Raw genomic sequence first — 27330 nt, forward strand, 5'->3', positions numbered from 1 at the left:
TCAGTGTCAGACTCCTAAAATGATATTGCCATTCAATTAGGAGAAGGGGGGAACCTTGAATGTGATCCTTTATTATTTCCTCTGACAACTGCTATTTTATAACCTTTATCCTGGTGCCTGAGCGCCCTGAGATTTTCTCACCTTTTGGGAAATGTATTAAGGGAGAGGGCCATGAGCTTCAATGTCTTATCTGTCAGATAGATTAACAGAGTTGGGAGACCCTACACCATTTCTGACAAATGGGAGTCCAATCTCTTCTTGAAAGTCTCAAATGATGAAGTTCCCACAACTTCTGATAGCAAGCTGTTCCACTGGTTGATTATTCTCAGTGTCAGAAAATTTCTTCTTATTTCTAGGTTGAATCTCTCCTTGATCAGTTTCCATCCATTATTCCTTGTCTAGCCTTCAGGTGCTTTGGAAAATAGCTTGACCCCTTCCTCTCTGTGGCAGCCCCTCAAATATTGGAACACTGCTATCATGTCTCCACTGATTCTTCTATTCACTAGACTGGCCATGCCCAGTTCCTGCAAGTGTTTTTCATGTTTTAATCTCCAGTCCCCTAATCATCCTGGTTGCTCTTCTCTGCACTTTTTCTAGTCTCAACATATTTTTTATAGCGTGGTGACCAAAACTGGATGCAGCATTCTAGATGTGGTCTTACTAAGGCTTACTAATGCTGTATTAGTACCTCATTCGATCTTGATTGTATTGCTCTGTTAATGGAATTTAGGATTGCATTGGCTTTTTTGGCTGCTGCTGCACACTGTTAGCTCATATTTAATTGGTTGTCCACTAACACTCCAAGTTACTCTCACAGTTACTGCTATTAAGCCTGGTTTCACCCAGTCTATAAGTGTACTTTGGTTTTTCTTGCCTAATTATAAGACTTTACATTTCTCTACATTGAATTTCATTGAATTCCAGTCTATTGATATTAGGCTGATTGGTCTGTAGTTTCCTGGGTCTGTTTTTCCCCCCTTTTTGAAGATGGAAACCACTTTCTTAGGACTGAAGCTTCTATTATTCAGTGCAGGTAGTTGATGGCAGATAGATCTCTGAATGAATCTTTGATTCTGTGAGCAACTCAATCTGCCTGCCTGCTTTGCCTGATTTTGGGTAAAAATTGCTCTTTTTAATAAAAAATTCAATATTTACATACATGGTGTATTGTGAGTTAATTTTGTGAGTTTGCTTGCTAGAAAATTTTATGTGACAGACCCAGGTAGCCAAAGGCAGAAACACAGATCTCTGAGTGAATCTGTGATTCTGTGAGCAACTCAATCTGCCTGCCTGCTTTGCCTGATTTTGAAAAAAAAGTTGTTCTTTTTTTAAAAAAAATATCAATATTTACATAAATATTTATAATATTTATATACAAGCTATGCCCAGCCAGTCAGATGACCACCAAGCCAGACCTACAAATTAGGCCATGCCCACAGAACCGGTTGTTAAGAAATTTGAATTCATATTAATGGTCCCTCGGATTTAAAATTATGTTTGGTGGTCCCTTAGGTCCAAAAGGTTGGCGAACCCTGTTCTAGTCCAACCATAATATGCTCAAGCAGGAGACCTTTGCAGACAAATGGCTGTCCAGTCTTTTATTAAAAATCTCCAATGATGGAGTACTCATAACTTCTGGAGACAAGCTGTTCCACTGGCTAATTGTTTTCACTGTCAGGAACTTTCTCCTTAGTTTGACCTCCTCTTATTTATAGCAGTCACTCAAATGTTGGAACATGCTATCATGTCATCCCCCAGTCCTTCTTTTCACTGCACTAGACATACCAAATTCCTGCAACTGTTTTTCATATCTTTTTATATTGTAGTGATGAAAACTGGACTCAATATTCCAAGTATGGTCTTACCAAGGCATTATAAAGTGGTACTAACACTTCATGTGATCTTGATTCTATCCATGTGTTAATGCAACCAAGGACTATGTTGGCTTTTTTGGTGGCTACAGCACACTGCTCCTCATATTTAAATGGTTATCCACTAGTAATCCTAGATCCCTCTTGCAGTTACTGCTGTTGAGCCAGGTACCACTTATTGTGTACCTGTGCATTTGGTTTCTCTTGTTTAAGTGTAAAATCTTATTGTTTTCATCACTGAATTTCATTTTGTTAGATAGGGCCTATTCAGAGTTTTTCAGCATTAATTCAGCGCCAGAAAAATAAACAAAGATGGTTGATGCTTCATTTAACGTCTTTATAAACATAATAAGTAGATTTTACAAACCAGTTGTAGATTTCTCCAACATGGAACAAACTCAGACAGAAGTAAACATATTACAATTTCAGAGCTTCAGCAGCGTGCATAAGCGCACCAATGTGCCTACTGTCCCTGTCCTATTGCAGCTGACATACCTGTTGTTTATACCTTCTTTCTACAAAGCTTACCCTTTGTTTAAATTTCTGTAGCACCTTTGTTTTACTCTTTAGTAAATAGCAGAACCCAAACCTGCTATAGTCATCTACAATGACCAGCACATACTTAGCTCCTCCCAAACTGGCTTGCATTGGGCCCACCAAATCTGCATATACCAGCTCTAGAACTCTTGTTGTCTGCCTTGTGCTACTCTTGCTCACTGGGAATGCCTTGGACTTTGATGTTTTGCATACGGCACAATCCAAATATGCCTTAGATCCCTTTACATGCAATCCATCTATATACTGGTCCATCTTTTGAACAACTTGGAAGCTGGTGTGACCAAGCTTTCTGTACAAAAATTGAACACATGAATCATGTTTTGCAACATTGCCAAATGTTTGTGCACATTGAACTTTTTGTCCCTGTAACATATAAAGATTATCATGCTTTATGCCATTTGCACATACAATTCCATTTTTTTAAATAAGACATTGCCCATTTACAAATGTGGTCTCAAATCCTTGCTTGTCTAAACCAGAAATGTTCAGCAAGTTATGTACCTTTTCTGGCACACATAAAACATTATTAAACATTGTTTCCAAATATGGAATTTGCACATTGCCTCTTCCAATGACTTTAGCCTTCTTGCCATTTGCCAAGGTTACTGTGTCTCCTGCAGCTGCATCCATCCTGTAAAATAATTTAGCATTATTCGTTTACTTTATTGTCATTGCACCTCATACAATGAAATCAAACACCATCTTCAGTGAACATCATGACCATAACCATGAAAATAAACACAAATACACATCCTTCACACTCCACACATTGAATCGGAAACCCCCAACACCACACCAACACTGTATGTAGTCATACAGTAGAATTCAACAGAGCTACTGCCCTGGGATAGAAGCTGTTTTTCAGCCTGTTGGTCCTTGTTTTTATTATTCTGTACCATCTGCCAGATGGTAAAAGTTAAAAAAGGGTGTCCAGGATGAGATGGATCTTTGACAATGTTTTGAACTTTCTTAAGGCAGCGGGAGCTATAAAACTCTTCCAAAGAGGGGAGAAAGCAACCAATGATCTTCTGGGCAATGCCGTTAACCTTCTGGAGTGCTTTCCTATCTGCCACTATGCAATTGGCAAACCATACAGAGGTGCAGTATGTTAAAATGCTCTCTATGGTGCAGTGGTGAGAAGGTCACCAGCAGTTTTTCACTCAGTTGTTGTTTTCTGAGAAGTCTCAGGTAGTATAATCTCTGCTGGGCCCTTTTGACCAGGGCTGCAATGTGGGCACCCTAGGTTAGGTCCTCTTTTATGGTAACACCCAGAAACTTAAAACTGGCCACTTGCTCCACTCGGTCTCCATTGATTAGCAAGGGCTGGATGTCTGATCTGTTCCTTCTAAAATCCACTATAAGCTCCTTGGTCCTATTGGTGTTGAGGACCAAGTTATGGTCTCCACAACACGAAAGCAACCAGTCTACCTCATCTCAGTAGGCAGACTCATCCCCCCCAGGGATAAGTGCCACCACTGTTGTATCATCTGCAAATTTAGCAATAGTATTACTAGCATGAGTGGGAATGTAGTCATGCACATAAAGAGTATAGGGTAAGGGATTCAACATGCAACCCTGTGGTGTACCAGTGTTAAAAAGAAGGGCTGAAGAGGTATGATTACCTAATCTGACCCTCTGTGAATGGCCAGACAGGAAATCCATAATCCAAAGGCAGATTGAATTAGAAAGCACAAGGTCTAGAAGTTTAGACACTAGTCTATGTGGAAAAATTGTGTTAAACGCAGAACTAAAATCCACAAAAAGCATCCTCACATAGCCCCCCGCTGTTCTAGATGAGTCAGAGCAGTGTGAAGTGTGATGGCTATAGCATCCTCTGTAGATCTATTTCTTCAATATGCAAACTGGTGTTTATCAAATGTCTGCGGAAGACCAGAAATGATGTGCCGGCAGACCAATTTTTCAAAGCACTTCATGAAGATAGGAGTGAGTGCCACTGGTTTGTAATCATTGAGGTTATTGATAGGGAACTTCTTTGGCAGCGGAACAATGGTGGAAGCCTTCAAACAAGATAGAATAGTGGACTGGGATAAAAACCCATTGAATATCCTGGTAAAGACTCCAACCAACTGATCAGCACAGTCTTTAAGCACTCAGCCAGAGATACCATCAGAACTGGCAGCCTTTCTAGGGTCCACAGCCCTCAGAATGCTCCTCACCTCCTGTTCCTCCATAATGAGGAGGGGGCTACAATTGGCTGGTATTTTATCTATTTGGCTTTATCAATTGGCTGGTATATGTCTCTACTTCAAAGCGAGCAAAGAAATGATTCAGTTCCTCTGCCAATGAAGCATCCCCTTCAGCAGGGATGATATTGGTCGGTTGATGGTTGGTAATTTGTTGAATCCCTTGCCACACCTGCTTCATGTTATTGCTATAAAAATTATCCTCAATCTTATAATCAGTCTTGGCCTTCTGAATACCTTTCTTCAGATTAGCTCTGGCAACACTGTATCTTGCCCCATCACCAGACCTAAAGGCCTTGGTCCTGTCATGCAAGAGGTGCTGGACTTCCTTGGTCATCCAGGGTTTCTGATTGGGATAGATCCTAATACATTTATCCACAGTGATAGTATCTGTGCAGTGTTTGATATAGCACAGAACAGTTGCAGTGTGCTCCTCTAGGTCAGGGTGGTAAAAAATGTCCCAATTTGTGTTCTCAAAACAATCCTGAAGTTGTTGGGATGCATCTTCTGGCCAAGATTTCATTGTCTTTATTATAGGCAGAGCCCATCTCCTCAGGGGGATGTATGCTGATGCTAAAAGCAGTGACATATGGTCTGATTGTCCCAAATGTGGTAATTGTATAACCTTATAGCCATGTTTGATGTTGGTATATACTTTGTCCAATATGTTTGCTCCTCTAGTAGCACACTTAACATGCTGATAGAATTTAGGGAGCACTGCTTTTAAATCAGCTTGATTAAAGTCCCCTGGTATGATATGCACAGCATCAGGTACTTATTCTGCTGATTACTAACAATGTTATACAAGAATCCCAAAGCTATGGTAGTATTGTCACCAGGTGGGATATAGACTGCAGTAATCTAAACCACGCTGAATTCCCATGGAAGATATATGGGTCTACATTTAAGAGTCATATACTCCAGATCCATGGAGCAATGGCTGTCTACAGTCTTTGTATTGATACACCAGCTTTTGTTCACATAAAGGCTTAAACCTCCCCCTTTGCTCTTGCCAGAATCTCTACTCCTGTCCTGCCAGTGAGCTATGTAGCCTTCCAGCTCAACAGCTGCATCTGGAATGAGTGAATGAAGCCAAGTTTCTGTGATTAGCAAAACACAGCAGTTCTTGATTAATTTAGTCTTTGCAATCTGTAGCCTTAATTCATCCATTTTGTTAGTCAGAGATCTTGCATTGGTAAGAAATATACTTGGAATTAAAGGCCTGTGTGGAAACTTACTCAGCCTAAAGAAAACCCCAGCATGGCATCCTCTCTTCCTCTTCCTGTTCCCCTTTCTCTGCCTCTTCCTTCCTACAGGGATAGAGATCCATGGCTCCCCCAGGGTCCTAGCTGCCTCCTTCATGTATAAAATTTTCTGTAATAGCCTTTTCACATTTCAGTCCAATTTGGAGCAAGGCTTGCCGACTATAGGATTCAATCAAGGAAAGAATCCAAAACACACACAGAATCATACACACCATACACTGAAAGAAGCAGCAGCCAGCCGCAGCATCCATATGCACAGCCATCTTTAAAAAATTAATAATCATTTGGCTAGCGCCACTGTCTATAAGCCACTGATTTCTTCCATTACTATTGCTGGCTTTTGCAACAGCAATCTGTCCATCAACCTGTCCTTGCAAACTTCTTCTGTCTTGCAAGCAGTCCCTCTTTAAATGAGTAGTGTCATCACAGATGAAACATTGTTTATGTTGTTGGGCTTTCTGCTTAGCTGTAGTCTGATATCTTCTACTGCTCTTCTGCTGGTCTCTGGTAACTGCAAGGCACTTATTTCTGTGCTATTCTCTGCAGACAGTCTGGCTGTGGAAATTTCCATTGCTCCTCCTCAGGATTTTTTCTTCCTTGTGGCTTTTTCTATAATGGTGTTTCTGCTCTTCAGTTATCAGACACTTTCAGAGCTTCCAGACTCAATTCCTGCTCTGGTTTGTATTCAAACACTGCAGACACAATGCCCCAAGTTTCATCTAGGCTGTTCAAAACCAGTAGCACTTTCTGAGATTCTGGAATCCTCATCCCACTTTGTTCTAATTCCACAAAACAAAGTTTGCATATGAACAAAATGCTGTTCCACTGAATCTCCTGGCTACAAACTAGCTCTATATAACTTTCTTGATAATTGTACGATGTTGCATGCAGATACACTCACATGAACAGTCCTCAATTTATCTCAGACTTTCTTTGCAGTCTTTAAATCAGCTACACTGATAAACTGATCATCTTCTAAACTTAAGATGATATAAGCAAATGCTCTATCATGCAGCTTCTGATCTGCAGCATTAAGTGGTGCCTGGGGTGGATTTTCAACAATATTCCAAAGCTCTTTAGCCTTCAGGAAACATTCCATCTTTGCAGCCCAAATAATATAGTTCTTTTACCCAAACAGGGTAGAGAGCTTTCTTTAATTTTCCAGCCATCCTGCAAAGCCTTGTTTCTTACTTTTAAAATAGGCAGTCTCTCAGCTTTAATTACAATTCAGTCTTTTCTCTGGGCCCATATCCTATGGAGAGTTTTGCAGCGATAATTCAGCACCAGAAAATAAACACAGATGACTGATGCTTCATTTAATGTCTTTATAAACATAATAAGTAGATTTTACAAACCAGTTGTAGATTTCTCCATCACGGAGCAAACTCAGACAGAAGTAGACATGTTACAAGTTCAGAGCTTCAGCAGCAACTCAGTAGCTCAGAAACAGACATCGGTTTCACTTTAGTTCAGCAGGCAAGCATTATATACAGCAGAAGAGAGAAGCAGTTTCATTTTCTATAGACAGACTCAGAGCTCAACATAGCTGCAGAGCTGCAGAGCTTAACATAGAGCCATGCCTAAGCTACTTTTAGTTTCTGTTTCCAGCCTAGGGTAATTTTAGTTTCAGTTTCCAAAACAGTCCTCATTGGCTGACTTAGTTGCTATGCCTATTCATTGGCTGATCTTGTTATCATGCTCTATTCCAATTCATGAATATACTCTGACAGGGCCCAGTGTTCAAATCTGTCAAGATCCTTCTGGATCTTCACCCTTTTTTCTGGGATGTTGGCTATTCCTGCCAGCTTGCTGTTGCCTGCAAATTTGATGAGTTCTTTTATCCCCTCGTCTAAATTGTTTATGAAGATATTGCAATGTAGTAGAGCAACAAAAATGATTAGGGGACAGGAGGCTAAAACATATAAAGAATGGTTGCTGGAATAGGGTATGTCTAGCTTAATGAAACGAAGGACTAGGGGTGACATGATAATGGTGTTTCGATATCTCAGGGGTTGCCACAAAGAAGAGCGAGTCAAGCTATTCTCCAAAGCACCAGACGGCAGGACAAGAAGCAATGGATGGAAACTAATCAAGGAGAGAAGCAACCTAGTGTCAGCTTTGGAAGCCATATTGAGATTCGATACTCCCACGCTGCCACAAGCCTGAGAAAGTGGGAGGGGGGATTCAATTAAGTATCTCTAAGTAGACAAAATAAAATTCTTTTGCTAGTTCAAGGTCATTGAGGATGGCGCAGAATGAAATAAGAATCTTACTTTAGGATGGATCGCGATTGGGCCATGTGATGTGATGACAGCCAAGGGGGGATGGATTTGTAGTTTTGAATATTTCAAAGGAAGCCCAAAACTTTCAGATTTGGGGTTCCACAAATGTGCCAGTTACTATCCGAATAAAGCAATCTTTGAGAGATGTCTGTCTTGGAGTTATTGGTTGGAAAGGAGGGTTGCTGGAATGCTGACATTATCCTGAATCTCTAAATGAACTCCAGCACCACAAAAAGAGGGCTGTCAGGGGTGCTGAGCCCCAGCACTGATTCCAAAAATGGAGCAGTGCGAAGACTCAGTGAAGATGAAAGAAATGGAAGAAGCTATAGAAGGGGCTATGGGGCTGGACACCAGAGAACTAATTGAGGCCCCCTGTCCCCCTTCTGAAGAGATGTTGCAGGTGATAGAAGCTGCAGAAGAGAGATGGAGATTAGGTGTCTGGCCCAAGCAGACAGATTCATGGAGAAGCTGACAGATGGAGCTGAATCCAGGGATGAGATCAGAGGAGAAGCTGCCTAAACACCTTTCTTTCTCCAGCCCTCTGAGGATGGCCCATGAGACAGAGTGGAGAAGTGGGGGGACATTGGAAACAGACAACTCCCAAGACTGCAACCTGTTGCCTCCATCCCGAAGCCAGTCATTGGCAGGGATCCCAGAACAATTCCAGCAACTTAAGGTGGAAAGTTATGTCTCACAGACACAACCTCTCCAGACGAGCTGGGTCCTAATGCAGCCTACCTTTACTTTCCCTAGTCCAAGAATTGACAGTGGAATCAGTGTGGCTTTGGTCAGGGTTGGCCTATGGATCAGCCCAGCCTGGCAGGCCCTAGAAGGGAGAGACAGCAGGTACAGACGACCTTGGGTATGTTACAAACCCCAAGTCCTCCCCCTCCACAACCAGAAAGGAGATTACCCCCTGCAGAGAGTATTCCTTCAGGGTGGAGATTTTATCCTGGTCAGGGGTGGGTCCAATGCCAGTGGATGCCAGCACCCGTTGCACCACCTGGTTTGGGAGCACCCTGGGTCCAAAGTGAAGCAGCGATCCATTCTCAGCAAAGGGATCTGCACAGGCAGCAGATTACAGTTACCTCCCTCTTCCTATCATGGAAAAGAATGCAACAAACAGCACCTGCTCAGCAATTCAGCTGACCCTTGGAGCAACCCTGTAGGGGCCCTTCTTCTAGAGTGCCCCAACCTTTTGAGTACCCCTACAGGGTCCCTAGATGCCCCACTCACTCAAAACATTTCAGCTCAGGCCACAGTTGCTATGGTGGTCCCCCCCCCCAGACCAGACCAAATGGCTTTTAAAGCAATGTTTGATGGACGATGCGAACATTTTGCTTACTTCCTTACTTGGATCTGATCCCACATAGATCGGCTTGGAAACCAATATGCAACAGATTGCAACCTGGTTTCTGCAATCAAAGATGGGATGAATGAAGGAAATGCTTCCGATTGGGTAGCTCAATTGCACTATGAGGAAGCATCAGAGCTACAGGATATCAATGCCTTTATTGAACTCCTTAGGTTTAGGTTTGAGAATTCTGATAGAATTGGGGAAAATGAAGACAAAATAATGGAAATGAAACTAGGCAAGTGACCCTTAAAAGACTTTGTATGGGACTTTAGAAGGATCGCAAGCAACCTCATGAACTGGCCTGAAAGAATACTTCTGCACTATTTCAAGAATGCTATTGACCCAGAAGTTTAAAAAGCGTGCAACATCAGAGGAATACCAAAGACGCTAAAGGATTGGTATGCCATGTCCTTCAGGCTGGACAGGGAAATCAACCCACATGGAAAAACCCCTTCTGAAGGCCCTCCTAAGAGAACTGTGGCCAGGTGGCCTCTGACCATACCTGCTGAAGCTGCTCCTACCCAACCCACAAGAATTTTAAAGTGCTATTGATGTGGCCAGGCTGGTCATAGAACAGCTGACTGTCTGGCTCCTGTACCTGGCTCCACAACCAAGGCCTAGTATAGCTACCAGGGGTCGAAGAAATCCATGGAAGCCTCCAGGCACTAGCTGGTTTGCTAGACACACTGTAGAGGGCCCCCTCCACACAGAAGGGAGCAAGGAACTTCCAGCCCAAGAAATTATTCCCAGAGAAGCTGATGAAGATGACCCCATGGTGAGTGCTGCCATCCCCCCTTTTACAGTTAAAGTGAAGTTGGTGGTGCCTGACATGGGGGAGGCAGGGGAGATAGAAGCAGTAATAGATATCAGGTGTATCTATTACTGCCTCCCCATCATTGACATGGGGGAGACAGGGGAGATAGAAGCAGTAATAGATACAGTGTGTATCTTATTGGCTTCCCCATCATTGAACAATTAGAAATAAAGACTAAAACCATGAAACGCCCAATCAAGTTTGAATAGGTAGATGGAACTTTAATTGGAGGAGTCCTGGCCACCCAAATGACAGAATTAATCAAACTAGAGATGGGCAGACACCATGAATTCATACGTTTTGTAGTGGCTCCAACAATGTCAGAATCTGTCATATTGGGACTTGCTTGACTGGATAAATGGGCCCCTACCATTAAGTGGGAAGATGGATACTGAAAAATCATAATTGGGATTAGCCCGCTGCCCCCCTTCCTCCCATGAAGCAACTGCCATCTAACAGGAATCCACAACCAGAAGCAGCAGCCATTTCAGATTGTCCTCCAGGCGAGGCCCTAAAGAATACAGGGACTTGGCAGAGCTTTTCAGTGAAGAGAAGTGCAACATTTTACTCCCCCCCCCCACATCAAGCCAGTGATTGTGCCATAGAGTTAGAACCAGAGGCAAAACTGCCAAAACCAAAGATGTATTCCATGACACAAGTTGAAATGACTGAGTTGAGAAAATACATCAATAACAATTTGGACAGGTTTCATTGAACCTGCCAAATCTAGGTTGGCAGCCCCATTCCTGTTTAAAGAAAAAAAAAGATGGCGGCTTGAGTTTATGTATGGATTTTAGAGGCATGAATGTGATGTGCATAAAAAACTACCCCTCCCCCGTCATGAAGGACTTATTAAATCACCTGTCTAAAGGCAAGATCTTTACCAAGCTAGATCTGAGAGAAGCCTACTACCGAGTTCACATGAAGGAGGGAGATGAATGGAAAACTGCCTTCACCTGCCCTCTGGATCGTTTCCAATTACGAGTCATGCCTTTTGGACTCCAGGGCCCCCCTGCAGTATTTATGCAACTCATCAATGAAGTGTTACATCCACACCTGTACAAAGGATTCCTCGTCTACTTGGATGACATTCTTATATTCAGCAAAACCATCGAAGAACATGTCAAATTAGTCAGGCAAATCCTGAAAAAATCAAGTTATATGTAAAGCTGTCAAAATGCAAATTCCATAAAGAGTCATTGGATTACCTGGGCTGCTGAGTGTCTAACCAGGGGATTGAGATGGACCCTGGAAAAGTGAAAGCGATGCTGGACTGGCAACCCCCCAAAACACGTAAACCACTTCAAAGCTTTTTGGGTTTTGCAAATTTATATAGATAATTTATTTCTTCATTTGCCAAGATGGACCTCCCTTTAACAGAGTTACTGAAAAGTGGGCCTTCCCCGACCAAACCAAAACCCAATCAACACTTTGATTGGAAAATGGACTGTCAGAAGTCTTTTGAGACATTAAAATGCCTATTTGCCGCTGAGCCTATCCTCCAGCATCGGACCAAACCAAACCTTTTATGATCCAAGCTGATGCTAGTGATGTGGCTGTCACAGTGATTCTTCTCCAGAAGAATTCTTGAGACCAGCTAATGCCTTGTGCTTATTTGACAGACACAGAGCATAGGTGGGTAGTTTGGGAAAAAGAGGTGTTTGCCATGTGATGGGCTTGGAGGCATTTCCTGGAAGGAGTGAAGGAGCCTTTTGAGGTGTGGATTGACCATGAGAACCTCGAGGCTCTAAAGACACCTCGAGGCTCTAAAGACACCTCGGAAGCTATCAAGTCTGCTGGGCTCAATACTTCAAAAGATTCAACTTTAACATGAAATATCTCCCGGGGGGGGGACATATTGGCAGATGCCTTGTTGAGAAACCCCCAATTTGACAGTCTCTGGGAAGAGGTAATGCAAACTATGATATCAGAACCGCAACCTGCAGGCCAAGTAACCACCTGAGGCCAAGTCAACCACAGTCCCAGACACCTAGAAGACAAATTGACAACTGAGTTGAAAGCAGCACTTTTAACCGATCCATGGTTTGTTGAACATCAAACTGATTTGACAATGAACAAAGGATTGGCTTGGAAAAGAACCAATATTTATGTACCCAATACTCTAAGAGTGATGGCACTGAAACATAACCATGACTCACAATTGGGGGGATACTTTGGGTTCTTAAAAACCCTACATTTAATCGGGATAGTTCTGGTGGCCAAAAATGAAAACTGATGTCGAGGATTATGTGAAAAGCTGCTCAATTCATGCCATGATGAAACACAGAACTGGAAAAACCCCTGGCCTCCTTCAACAAGTAGCTGAACCAACAAAGCCATGGGAAGAAATCGCAATAGACTTTATCGTAGAGTTACCAGAGAGTGGAGGAAGTACCATGATTTGGACTGTTATTGACTTATTTTCTAAGCAAGCCCACTTTACAGCATGTAATGGACTACCTTCGGCTAAGAAACTTCTGAAACTGTGAAGCATATCTATAGGCTCCACGGAGTACCTCATAGAATAATCTCAGACTGAGGTGTACAGTTTACTACTAAGTTCTGGAGGGAGTTTTTCAAGTCCATTGGGTTGTCCGAAGGGCTTTCCTCAGCATTCCATCCTGTGTGCAATGGTGCAGCGGAGAGAGTGAACGCCATGGTGGAACAATGCATTAGATGCTATGTAAATTATTAACAGGAGAACTGGGCAGAACTGTTTCCATTTGCAGAAGTTGTTTACAATAATGCAATACACAGCAGCACAGGCTTGACTCCGTTCCAAAAAACACCGGCATAGATTTTGTCCCTATGCTGGAGTTACCTAGGGAATCCCCAACATCCATGTCTTTAACAGAGTGGATGGACTCATTAAAGAAAGGTTGGGAGGATATGAAAAAAGCTTTAACTGAAGCTGCTGATAAATATAAAAAACAAGCAGACAAACATAGATCCCTCCAACCACCATTTAAAGTAGGGGACAGAGTGTTTTTGTCAACTAAATATCTCAAGTTGAAACTTCCCAGTAGGAAGTTGAGCCCTAAATTCTTGGGTCCATTCCCTATATCTAAGATAATCAATCCAGTGACAGTCCAATTAAGTCTCCCTCAGCTGTTGGGGAAAATACACCCAGTGTTCCATTGTAGTTTGTTGAAGCCTGCTGTAGGGTCAAATCTAAGGCTGATATCAGCAGCTTCCCCCAAACCTCTGATTGTACAGGGTGAGACACATTATGAAATAAAGAAAATCCTTGATTCTAGATTACATTGAGGACGATTACAATATTTGGTGCTATGGAAAGGCTACCCCTTGTCAGACGCTACTTGGGTAAAAAGTTGGGATATACATGCAGATAGTTTGGTTAACCAATTCCATGACAAATTCCCTGACAAACCAATCGCATTAACCCCTGGTTATGTTTTATTATCTTTCCCAGGATGTGATTTTTTTCAAGGGAGAACGCTTGTCAGCTTTGGAAGCCATATTGAGATTCGATGCTCCCATGCTGCCACAAGCCTGAGAAAGTGGGAGGGGGGATTCAATTGAGTATCTCTAAGTAAACAAAATAAAATTCTTTTGCTAGTTCAAGATCATTGAGGATGACTCAGAATAAGAATCTTACTTTAGGACGGATCATGATTGGGCCATGTGATGTGATGATGGCCAAGGGGGGGTGGATTTGTAGTTTTGAATATTGCAAGGAAGCCCAAAACTTTTAGATTTGGGGTTCCACAAATGTGCCAGTTACTATCCGAATAAAGCAATCTTTGAGTGATGTCTGTCTCAGAGTTATTGGTTGGAAAGGAGGGTTGCTGGGATGCTGACACCTAGAACTAAGAAGAAATTTTCTGACAGCTATAACAATTAATCAATGGAACAATTTATCTCTAGAAGTTGTGAATGCTCCAACACTGGAAGTTTTAAAGAGTTTGGACAACCATTTGTCTGAAATGGTTTCCTGCCTAAGCAGGGGGTTGGATTAGAAGACTTCCAAGGTCTCTTCCAACTCTATTATGCTATGCTATGCTATGCTATGCTATGCTATGCTATGCTATGCTATGCTATGCTATGCTATGCTATGCTACTACTATAGGCCTAAGACAGAACCTTGGGGGTACCCCATTGCATAATTTTCATGTAGATGTAGTTCCATTGAGGAATATATGTTGAGTGTAGTTGGTCAACTAGTTGCAAATCCATTTGGTGGTGTTACTGTCAAACCCACATTTTTCTGTCTTATGAAGTAGTAGGTTATGGTCTATTTTATCAAATGCCTTACTGGTGAAGGTAAATTATGTTTACAGCATTTTGTTAACCCACAGCACTTGACTGTCAAAAAATGTAATAAGATTTGCCTGGCATGATTTGTTTCTGACAAGCCCATGATTATTTCTGGTTACAACTTTGATTGCCTCTAAGCATTCATTGTTTGATATCATTTTCAGGATCTTCCCATGTACTGATTGGCCTGTAGTTTCCTAGATCCAATTTTTCCCCTTTTTTGAAGATGGAAATCATATCAGTTTCCCAGTGTTCCAGGATCTTTGAAAGATATGTTTTAGAGTTTCCATCTGCCAGCTTCTGCAGAACCCTGGGATGAAATCCATCTGGTCCTGGTGATTTGAATTTGTCTAGGGTGGATAAGTGTTGTCTTACCATTTCCTTGCCTATTCTTAATCTGTCTTTTACAGTTCTGCTTTTGATACTTTGGACTATTTTTTTCTTTTGTGTAAAGACAAATGTAAAGAATGAATTAAACTGGGGCGGAGCTGGCGTCGCAACGATATGGCATGCAATCTTGGAGGTCTGAGATTGCTGCCGATATCTTTGCTACTGGATGGTCCAAACGGACCTAAACTGTCCTGAAGAGATGGTGAATGTAAAGAGCACATCCTGTCGATCCCAGGGACACTGCAAAGTCCCTGGTAGATCCAGGAGAAGCTCTTTTTGCCAGCAGCAAAGAGACAGCCATTAAAGCTGCTGAAGTTGGGACAGCTCCGAAACGGAAGAGGATAGAAAGAGAAAGTGTGCCGGTTTGGTGAGAAGTTTTTCTTTACTTTAAGATTTAAAAGGACACCCTAAGGAAAAGAAAGAATCTGTAAAATCTCAGACAGTAATTAAGCAGCGATTTTAAACGGGAAGTCAAATTAATTTTTTTTTGGGGGGGGGACTCTTTGTATACAATTTTTTACTTTGAACTGGACTGGTCTTTTTTTTATCTTATTTTTCATTTTTGTTTCTTCTCCTTTTTGTCTTTACAATATTTTAGGCTAGAGATCCTCTTTTAGCCTTTTTTTCTCTCTAAACCCTTTTTCCTTTTTAATTAATTTTTTTATAATAATCTGTTTGGAAAAGGAGGGGGAAAGTGAAAACAGAGGAAACTTTGTAACACTGCCAACTAGAGGCTTAGAAATATTGTTTCTCTTTTTTTCTCTTTCGACCAAAGCGGAGAAAGTGGAGACTTCTTTTCAAGGACTGAGCCTGTCTGATAAGATAGAGGGAAGAGCATGGGAGAGTGTTATTGCAGGTGCTCTTCTGAGTTTCTATCAGTATCTGGAGTCTGGTGTTGAAGTATACAGAAAAAAGATGATAAGATTCTAGAGAAGCGAGCTATAAAAATTAACAAAAGCCTTGGATAACTAAATAAGTACAGTGTGTTCTCTTTCTCTTTTTTAAGTTGGGCTATTCCTCACACTCCCTCCTTGCCAGCTTATTATTTGTAATAGTTATTTGGATCTCTGGACTTTTGGAACCTGCTTTTGTCTTTCTTTTTGTTTTTGGAGCCTAATTTTTACTTTTGCATTTTATTTTAAAGGAAAAGTCATAGTATTAATGTTTTCCTTCTTTTTTTTTTAAGGGAGAAGGCTTTTTCTTTTTTTTCCTCTCTCCCTCTTCTGCATTTTTTTATCTACCTTCCATATTGGTGTTTTTTTTTTGTGGCTTCCTTTTTGTATACTTTTTCATACCTGAGACTTTTTAATTGGATTAAGGTGTTGAAGAACCTGAAGAAATTCCTTTTTCTTTTTACTTTTTTACTTTTTATTTTTTTTACCTTCTACAAGATTTAATAATTTTTTCCTTTCTCTATTTATGTTTTTTTTTCTTCCTTTTTTGAGCTTTTACTGCTATTTAACTAATCGATTGGATTAAGGTATACAAGAACCTGAAGAAATCTTTTTTTTCTATCTTGCTTCTTTTTCCCCACTATTTTTACGTGGATTTACAATTGGCTATTTCACGAGTGGATTAAAGTCTAGAAGAACCTGAAGATTTTGAATTGTCCAAAATGAGCAGGAAACTAACAGCAGCTGGTTCTTCAATTCCTACTTCTTCCTCTTCACCATCTGGAGGACAACGCTCAATACAGACGATGTTACAAGAAAAAGAACAGGAAAAGGTGACATTGCAGATGATAATGCAAGGAATTCAAAGCATACAAGCAAGAACAGAGAATATTGAAAGGAGAATAGAAAAAACTGATGAAAAGGTGGAGAATATTCAACAAATGATGATGAAGTATGATGAGAAATTCAAAAAAAATTGAAGAAGACAAAGAGATAAGAAGATTGGAGATATTGATGACAGATTAACAGTGGTTGAACAAGATAAAAGTGAGATGAGATGGGAGATGGATAGATCAGAATTTTATCTCAGATTTCAAAACATAGAGGAAGAAAAGAGCTAAAACTTAGGTGAGATAATGATAGAAATCTTGGCTGAAGCTCTGGAAATAACTAAAGAGAAGATGATGGATGGAATAGACGAGGTTTTTCGAGTCTTCACAAGATATGCAATGAGAAATAGCTTACCAAGAGAAGTTCACATCAGATTTACAAAGAAAGCCATCGAAAGACAAATATTACAGGTAGCAAGAGAGAAAACATTGAAACATAAAGATAAGGAGATTGTGGTCCTGAAACAAGTGCCCAGAAGAGTGAGAGAAATGAGAAGAGAATACCGATTCCTGACTAAAATTCTACTTAAAAAAGAGGTGAATTATAGATGGCTGATTTCAGAAGGTTTAATGTTCACATGGCAAGAACAGAAACACAGAATTGATTCAATTGAGAGAGCTGAATCATTTTATACTGAGGAGGAGACAGAAAAAGAAATGTCACTAGTTGAATTCCAAGAGGATTGCCAAATAGCGACTGAAAAAGAAGAAGGTGCAGTAGGTGGAAAGGTGGAAGTTAAGGAACAACGTGAACCAAGATCTACAAGAGCTGCTAAACCTACTTATAAAGTATAAACATGGAAGAGAAAAAACTGATTACAATTAACATAAACAGACTTAATTCAGCTGCTAAAATAAGGAAAACTTTCCATAAATTAGAGAAATTAAAATGTGATATAATCTGCCTACAAGAAGTACATATTAAAAAGCAACATGAACAACTGTTGATACAGCCAAAGTTAGGGGAAATATTTACTTCTTTGACACAATGCAAGAAAAGAGGAGTGGTTTTATACATTAAAGATATTATCCCAGTGAAATTGATTGATACAGATGATGATGGAAGAGTATTAATGGTGGAAATAATGGACAATAATATGAAAACACTCCTGATCGCAATCTATGCCCCGAATGACAATCAAGAAGAATTTTATAGAAAACTACGTATAAAAATAATTGAACTGGACTATTCTAATATCGTTATGATGGGAGACTTCAATGGAATTGTAGACAATAAATTGGACTATACAACACAGAAAACAACAAAGCAAAACAGAAAGCCTCTCCCTAAATTCTTTTTTAAAATGACAGATGAAATAAACCTAAAAGATGCATGGAGAGAAAGAAAAGCTAAGACTAAACAATACACTTTCTATTCAAACAGACATTTATCATGGTCCAGAATAGATACGGTATGGATGTCAACAGAATTGTTAGCCAATATGCAAGAAATAAATATTGAAACAAGTATTTGGGCAGATCATAATCCAATGACAATTAAATGGAAAGGACAAAGAGGAAGATCTAGATGGACGTTAAATAATACTATATTAAAAGAAAAAGACTTCATACAGAGGATGGAGAAAGAACTGGCTTTTTTCTTTAAAGAAAATAAAAAAGAAGATACATCAACGCAGAATGTATGGGATACAATGAAGGCATATGCCAGAGGCTTGATAATAGACTATACAAGGAAAAGAAATATCACGAAAAGACTAGCCTCTAAGACATTAGAGGATGAGTATAAAGAACTTGAAAAAGAGTTACAGAGAATGCCACAGAAAAAGGACATTAAGTTAAAAATGGATATAATTAAACATAAAATGGGATTAATGGAAAAAGAAGAATTAGCACAGAAAATCAGAGGCACGAAACAGAACTATTTTGAAGATGCAAATAAACCAGGTAGATGGTTAGCATATAAACTGAGAAAGGAGAAAGAATCAAGGAAAATATTGCAATTAATAGATGATCAAGGCCAAGTTTGCTATGGAAGTAAAGAGAAGAAGGAAATTATACAAGACTATTACGGGAAACTATATGCACAAAAGAATATTGATGATGAAAGAGTTAAACAGTACTTACAGAATGCTAACCTACCCCAGATACCTAAAGAGATTGAAATAATGTTAGAAAGCAATATAACGATGATGGAGTTAACTGAAGTACTTAAGAAGCAAAACAATGGAAAGGCACCAGGCCCAGATGGACTTCCAGTGGAATTTTATAAAACACTGCAAGAATCGTTGAATCTTCCATTGCTAGAAGTTATGAATGAAGTTATGTCAAAGAAGAAGATACCTAAATCATGGTCAGAAGCTTATATTACACTTATCCCAAAAGAAGAGGCCGACCCATTACAAATTACGAATTACAGACCTATTTCCCTACTAAACGCAGATTTTTAAATCTTTGCTTCAATATTGGCAGAAAGACTTAAAAAATACCTAAATAATTTTATTCACTCTGACCAAAATGGATTTCTGCCAAAGAGACAAATTAAAGGCAATATGAGAGTAATCTTGGACACCTTAGAATACTACAAGGCACACCCTGAAAAACAAATGGCTTTGGTATTCTTAGATGCACAGAAGGCATTTGACAATGTGAATTGGCGATTCATGTTATTACAGCTGGAACAGATGGGTTTTGGTAAAAAATTCATCCAAGCAATACAAGCTATATATCATAAGCAAACAGCAAAGGTAATGATAGAGGGAGAATTAACAGACTCTATTGATATAAGAAAAGGAACAAGACAAGGGTGCCCACTGTCACCCTTGTTGTTTGTGTTAACCTTGGAAGTGCTAAACAGAAATATTAGAGAAGAAAAGGACATAAAAGGGATGAAAATTAAAAAAGAATTTAAATTGCAAGCATTTGCAGATGATCTGGTTTTCATCTTAGAAGACCCTCTAGAAACAGCACCAAAATTGATAGAAAAGATAGAGACATATGGGAAGGTGGCTGGTTTGAAAATAAATAAAGACAAAACAAAGATTTTGACAAAGAATATGTTATCAAGACAAAAGGAAGAACTGGTGGATGTATTAAAAATCCAGATCATGAATAATATCAAGTACTTGGGGATACATTTGACAGCAAGATGTAGTACTCTAAAAGAGAATAACTATATTAAACTTAAGCAGCGGATAGCGCTAGATTTAGCGAAATGGGAAAATTTACAACTGTCATTAATAGGGAGAATATCAACAATCAAGATGAATATATTACCCAGAATTTTATATTTGTTTCAAACAATTCCAATTAGGCTTGGAAAAGATTATTTTGAAGATTTAAATAAAATTGTGTTGAAATATATATGGCAAGGTAAGAAAGCGAGAATAAAATTAAAACTTTTGCAAGATACTAGAATAAGAGGAGGATTTGGTTTGCCTAATTGGCAGCTGTACTACCAAGCTACAAATTTGAACTAAAACACAGGGGTATATAGTCTCTGTGGTTAAACTGGGAGAAGACTAAAAGGAAATGTTATTTGAAAATTCCAGTCTGGCTATCAACTATTGAAGCTTTTTCCTATCCTATAATATACAAAAAGGAACAAACAGATATGGTGAAATATTGAATGAAAAGGGTGAACTTAAATCTATGCAAAAATTAGAAGAACAAGGTATAAAGATGAATTGGTTTTCATATGTGCAAATACATTCAAGGTATGATAAAGATTCTAAAACAGAAGGTTTCTATGATAAATTGACTGGCTTAGATAAGATTTTGACAGGTACTGATGAAAAGGTGATTAAAAAATTGTATGGATATCTATTAGAAATTAAACTAGAAGAAGAACAAGTTAAAGAAACAATGATTGCTTGGGGGAAGAATTTTGGATATGGGATTGATCTAGAGAAATGGCAAAAATTGTGGTCTCAAAATTATAAAATGACATTGTCAACAGCATATAAAGAAAATTTGTATAAGATGTTTTACAGGTGGCATTTCCCCCCAACAAGAATAGCAAGAAGGTTCAAGAACAAATCTGAAAAATGTTGGAAATGTCATCAAGTACCTGGCTCATATTACCATATGTGGTGGACTTGTGCAGATGCTAAAAAATATTGGTCTAAAATCCACACATGGTTGATAAAAATGACAAAAAAGCATATAGACATGAAACCAGAGATATTTTTATTGGGAATTTTACCTGAAATATATAGTAAAGAATTGAAATACCTGATTGTAAATGTATTAACAGTGGCTAGGATTGTATTTGCCAAAAACTGGAAAAATGAGAAAATACCATCACAGGAGGAAATTATTAAGAAAATATTGGAATGTGCTGAAATGAGTAGATTGACATTTGAAATCAGAGAACAAGATGATAAACAATTTTATAAAATTTGGGATCTATTCTATCAATGGTTAGACAATAAAACATGGTAATGAAATATGTAGATTTTTAGAACATAATGAATATATAAAAATGTATTTTTTATTATATCTACAAAATGATTGTAGGATAGATCTGAGAGGATAATATGAACTGTCACAAAACAAATTAAATTAAATATGGATTATCTTGTAAAACGAATAATAGTATAGTCAAATGATTAATAATGATATTAATGTATTTAGGAAAATTTGATTGACAATATGAGAATATATACAATGTAATTGTAATTGAAGACTACGAAGTGGAAGCACAAAACAATTTGTAAACCAACCGACACACTGTATGTATATATATGGAAGATGGCCTGTTTTTATGGTTTGTTTGTCTATGTTTGTCTTAAAAAACAATAAAACTTTAAAAAGAAAAAGAATGAATTAAACAGCTCTACTTTCTCCCTGCTGCCCGTCACTTCCTTGCCATCTTCTCACATTAGTGGCCCAATTGTTTTCTTGAGTTTTGGGGGTCTTTTACTTGTTAAAATATTATTTTTATTATTTGTATTGACATCTTACTTCATTCTGAGATTTAGCTTTCCTGACTTTTGTCAAGACTGATTTGCACTTTCAAACAATTCCATTTCCACTTTGCCTGCAGATTGACAATAACTTTCAGAAAGAAATTTTAATAGATCTTTTTGCATATTATTAAAATTTCATCATGAATCTCAATCTTGTCTCTCTGCCACAGTTCCTGATACAATCCCTTTGTATTTGGCACAGCTTTTGTCAGGACTAGCTCAAGAGCAGATGCTACATTTTGGACTGACAGATAAATTGACAGATGAAAAGGCACTTCTATATTTCTAGCTGTGAAATACGCATATGCCTCCAAAATGGCAGAATAGAATCTGCTTCTCTCAGGCTTTCTTCTTATCCAACTTGCAATACTTAAATGAGATTCCACTGCCAATTCCATATGCTTAAATATGTTACAGTAAGAAAAGCAATGTTTACTGCTTTGACTTACTGTTTTTGGATCAGCATGATACATTGGATACAAGACCAACCAAGCAAACAAGGTGAACAAATAATAAATTGTTGTAATTAGGAGCAAATACTACTGAACTCTGAGTTTCTGTCTAATCAAACATGCTTTTGATTCAGCAGCAGTATGTCTCCCACTTCACAACTATATTAAAACCACAGAATTTGGTTTTCAATGGAAACTACTGTAAATTTTAGCATAGGAACTTGTCAACTTAAAAACTAAATTAGTAATTGAATCAGAAATCTCATTACCTTTAACTTTGTTCTTTATTTTAACTTATTTATTTTAATACGTATGCCCTGGCATCAACCTTGACTTTTCTCACTATTGGGTGCAACCACACCGTGCTTTATCAAAATATAGAAGTGTTTTTTTGACTTCCTAGGAAAATCAACTGCAAACTGTAAAATAATTTCAAGGGTTTCATTAAGAGCTTATGTAAACGAAGTTGTTCGGACATCGTGGTAGTGGAGAGAATATAAAACGAGAGGAGAGGCATGATCTGAAAATGGAGCACTCCATGTTACTATTTTTTTTCATCTGCTACCATCGATCATATCCTGCTTACGAGTGAAAAACATACGCCGAAGGAGAAAAGTGCAACTTCAGAGTATCAAATGAGAACTCTACAGTTTAGATCTACCGGCTTTCAGAGAAATTACGCGTCCCTCTGTTCCTCATTAAATAAAAACCATCCCGAGATACCTTGCGCACGGAAGTGAATGTGAGGTCAGATTGTGCCTCTGGAATATCGGATCGGTGATGGACACGGCAGGATTACTGAAGGGGGGCACAGCCATGGGATCGCGAGCTCGGCGGAAACTTCTTACTGCGGAAGAAGCGGAACTATTTGAACTTGCGCAGGCTGCGGGGAGCGGCATTGACCCTGAAGTGTTTAAGTGAGTGGTCAGAGGCTGAGGTCTTGGAAGCTTGTGGCCATTGCTTTTTCGGGGTATTGTCTCACCCGCTTTTCTTTCCCTCCAGAAGGAGAAAGATGGAAGATAGTACAGCAGACTTTTTCGTCCAATTAGATTGCAGTTACTAAAGCATTTAATTTGTTTTCTTCTCGATAGATAACATTGAATCTTCCTGAAGAGGTGTGTCTACCGTTCACTCTGACCATTTAAGTTTTCCCTGCAAATTATAACTCTAGCCTGCATAATAAAATGCACTGGAGTTCCTATTTCTTAGACTGCAATTTAATATATAGCTTGGGGATAATAAAAACTGATATCTAGTAATATGATGGTGTTATCGGTGAACTGAAGGCGAGGGTCAGTTAGATTAACAGAATAACGAAGTTGGAAGGGACGTTGGAGGTCTTCTAGTCCAACCTGTCAAGTAGGAGACCCTATAATATAGAGTCTGTACCATTGCAGACAAATGGTTGTCCAGTCTCTTTATGATGAAGCACCTACAACTTCTGAAGGCAAGCCATTCCATTTGTTCATTGCTCTCACAGTGAGGAAATTTCTCCTTAGTTCTAGGTTGCTTCTTTTCTTGGTTAGTTTCTGATAAGTGTGCACCAATATGATGAATCTTCAGAGACAATCAAGTTTTCTGTGCAGTAGAAACTTACTGAGTAGAAAATCAAGCTTGCCAAAGAATCTACAATGGATATGAGCAAGAAATAGTAATATAAAGGCAGGATATAAGGTAAACACAGCGTCAGATCTGTGTATCTGCCATTCTTTGATGGAAGAAAAGGGGGTGGTGGATTTGATTTGATACATTTAATTCTTTTCCTCTTCATGTATCCTCAATATCCTATTTCTCACATTGGCTTTGTATAACCTTTTACATGATTTATAACCGTTGCCTGGCATCCCAGATGTCTGGAAAAATCTCACCTCTTTGAGGGATGAAAGGGGAGAAGGGGCCATGTGGATTGCAGCACCGGAAGATAACTCTTGGGAACCTTTCCTTATCTGATTTCTCAGAGACAGTGGGATAATAACATGTTCACACCTGCAGATTGGGGGAATCCGTACTGTGGGGAGGGGTTCTAATTCCCTTTAGTTGTATGTCCTGAGGGACCCCAGACCCTGCTTTGAATTTTGACCTGCTTTACCCCTCTTCAATAAAAGATTCCTTTTGAAATATAAAGTTTTCAAGAGTTCATACTTATATTTTGAAAGGTGGGGGGAAAGGCTGGTCCTTACACACAGGCAAAAATTAGCTGGGTCTTCAGAGTGGAAAAAGGAAGAATACAAGCTGTAAAAACAGTTCTGATAGGAAATGGCTAGCCAGGGAAAATTAACTGAATGGGATAACAGGAAAGATACTAACTGAATTGGAAAACAGGAAAGGCAAAGCTAAAACTGAAAAATAGGCAAAATCTATTGTTCTAAGAATCTATAAAAAGACCTAGAACTCAAAACAGGCAACTGAGCATGTCTAATTAGCTGATGAATAGTATTTAACACACCTTGCATAAATTATCTCCCAATTTTAATGGACATATGTATGATTTGGTATGTTGTAGGAAATATATAGGAGGCAATTGGTAAGCATGTAACCTCATAGTACCTTAGCCAATAGGGAGCGAGGAGGGACATGGCAGTTGGGATAAGGTTGTGCTGGAACTTTGAGAGAACAAAGCTTTGATAAGCTTTTCTCCCTGTTGCAATAATTGAATCAAAAGGCCTTCACTGTGTCTTGGTTCTGGTTATTATTGGTCAGGTGAGCTTGCCTCTGATTACAAAGAAAGTAGCCAGGAGTACATAACAGCTTCTATCCAGTGCTTCTTGTCCTGCTTTCAGATGCTTTGGAAAATAGGTTGAGTTTCTCTTCTTTGTGGCAGCCTCTCAAACATTGCTATCATGTCACCTCATAATCTTTCTTTTCAATGGACTAGACATACCAAATTCCTGCAACTGTTCTTCATATATTTTAGCCTCCAGTCCCCTAGTTATCTTTGTTGCTCCTTTCTGCACTCTTTCCAGAGTCTCAACATCTTTTTATATTGTGGTTTGGTTTATCTCACCCAAGTGTAAAATCTTATTTTTTTCATCACTGAATTTCATTTTGTTAGACAGGGCCCAGTGTTCTAGTCTGTCAAAATCCTTATTCAACCTATCTTCTGCATGTTGGCTATTCCCGCCAGCTTGGTAATCTCTGCAAATTTGATGAGTTCTTCTATCTCCTCATCTAAATTGTTTATGAAGATATCTTGAGGTACGCCACTGCATAATTCCCTCCATGTAGATGTAGTTCCATTGAGGACTACATGTTGAGTGCAGCCAACTAATTGCAAATCTATCTGGTGGTGATGTTGCCTGACCCATATTTTTCTATCTTATGAAGTAGTAGGTTGTAGTCTATTCTCTTGATTTTCCATCCTTTGTATAAAGAATCTGCCTAAAAATGTATATATAAATTATAGAATGAAAAAGATGGATACAATATATCACCTTGACACAAATACCGTATTTCCCCGAAAATACAACCTATCCCAAAAATAAACACCAGCCTGTTTTTTATGCATATGCCTGATAAACCCTACCCCAAAAATAAGTCTCAGTGAAGGGTGGGTGTGGCCAGCATAGGCAGTGAACACATGTGGGCCGACAATGTATGGCAGCAGCCCGCAGCCCATGCAGCACAGGTGAGTTGAGTATCTGTACAAGCAGCAAACAGAAGCAAAGGCAGGGAGGCAGGCAATCTGGATGTGCCGTGCAGGCCATGGGAAAGCCAAACGGCGGTGGGCTGGAGCAACAGGGAGCTGTGGGAGGATCATATTTGCAACACCGGCAGCAGACAAGCAGAGGCACAGAGGAGTCAGGCAGGTGATCCGGACATGTTGCAAGGGCCGTGGGAAAGCCGAGCAGCGGCAGCCACAGGAGGCTCATCTTTGCATCTCAGATTGCCTGAAACCCATGCAGTGTGTCGGGATTGCCTGCCTTCCACTCTACGTGTCGGGATCACCTGCCTTCCGGTCTGTGCCTTCTGCAGTGCACAGCACCAGAGTGCACTAACTAAGGGTTAGGTTTGCTTGTTGGCTCATGAGTGTGCGGGGGAGGGGTGTTTCCCAGCCGGGCTGATTGTAAGGACCTGCCTCTCCTAACTCTTGAAACTGGGTATTTCAAAAGAAACCTTTTATTGAGCAGAAGTGAAAGCAGGACAAAGGCAAAGCAGACACTAAATTTCCCCAGGCAATACAGTTAGAAATAAGGCATTAGAAACCCCTCCCTCCAGTTCAGTGTGGATTCAGCCAATCCACAGGTGTGAAGATGTTATTGCAATAGCCGTGCTGAGAACCAGATAAGCAGGGTCATCTTCTGCCAAATTTCAGAGTGAAACGGTCAAGCTATTTTCTAAAGCACTAGTAGGCCAGACAAGGAATAATGAATGGAAACTGAACAAGAAGAGATTTAACCTGGAAATAAGGAGAATTTTTCTGACAGTGAGAACAATCAACCAATGGAACAGCTTGCCTTCGGAAGTCGTGAGAGCTTCATCATTTGAGACTTTCCAGAAGAGACTGGATTGCCATTTGTCAGAAATGGTGTAGGGTCTCCTGCTTGGGCAGGGACTAGATGACCTACAAGGTCTCTGCCAACTCTGTTAATCTATCTGACAGGCAAGATGTTGTAGCACATGGCCCTTCCCCTTAATACATTCCCCAAAAGGTGAAAAAATCTCAGGGCGCTCAGGCACCAGGATAAAGGTTATAAAATAGCAGTTGTCAGAGGAAATAATAAAGGATCATATTCAAGGTTTCCCCCCCTTCTCCTAATTGAATGGCAGTATCACTTTAGGGATCTGACACTGATAACCCTGAAATCCTGTTTCCCCCAAAATAAGCCCTACTGCTTATTTTGAGGCCAAAAAGTAAATAAGACCAGGTCTTATTTTGGGGAAAACATGGTATTAATGCAGCATTTCAGCTTCAAAAAGAAAAAGGCAGTTTGGGGCACACCCATGGCATCTGTTTGCAACTCAAATCAATCTTTGTTTTTCCTGCAGTCACATTTATACTATGGAAGTAAAGGGTCAGAGTTTTGGGGAAAGAGGTAATTTAAAGAATTGCCGATCGAAGTGGTTGGTGACTGCATTTGGGGAGCTTCCATCGCCCAAAAAAGACTGCCTAAAGGCGAGGGGACACGGGCAGCCATGCCTCGCCCCGAA

At 39.6% G+C, this 27330-nt stretch overlaps 2 protein-coding genes across 4 annotated transcripts in view; one reads left to right on the forward strand and one right to left on the reverse strand.

Moving 5' to 3' along the window:
• LOC148131347 (tumor necrosis factor ligand superfamily member 4-like) overlaps positions 1 to 23026 on the reverse strand; it is an 88522-nt gene extending 65496 nt beyond the window's left edge. The window contains exon 1 of the transcript XR_015749100.1: positions 22906 to 23026. The gene's annotated coding sequence lies outside the window, so the exon portion shown is untranslated. The remainder of the gene's footprint in view (positions 1 to 22905) is intronic.
• Positions 22927 to 27330, forward strand: part of LOC113421448 (mitotic-spindle organizing protein 2A-like) — a 57122-nt gene continuing 52718 nt past the window's right edge. For all 3 annotated transcript variants that reach the window (XM_087962522.1, XM_026681832.2, XM_087962521.1), the window contains exon 1: positions 22927 to 23099. In XM_087962522.1, coding sequence (XP_087818648.1) covers positions 22963 to 23099 — 137 coding nt within the window. In that variant the 5' untranslated portion in view covers positions 22927 to 22962. The remainder of the gene's footprint in view (positions 23100 to 27330) is intronic.

The sequence above is a fragment of the Notechis scutatus genome, chromosome 3 (assembly GCF_049901735.1).
Source record: "Notechis scutatus isolate UNSWTSFEM ecotype Mainland chromosome 3, rNotScu1.2, whole genome shotgun sequence".
NCBI lineage: Eukaryota > Metazoa > Chordata > Lepidosauria > Squamata > Elapidae > Notechis > Notechis scutatus.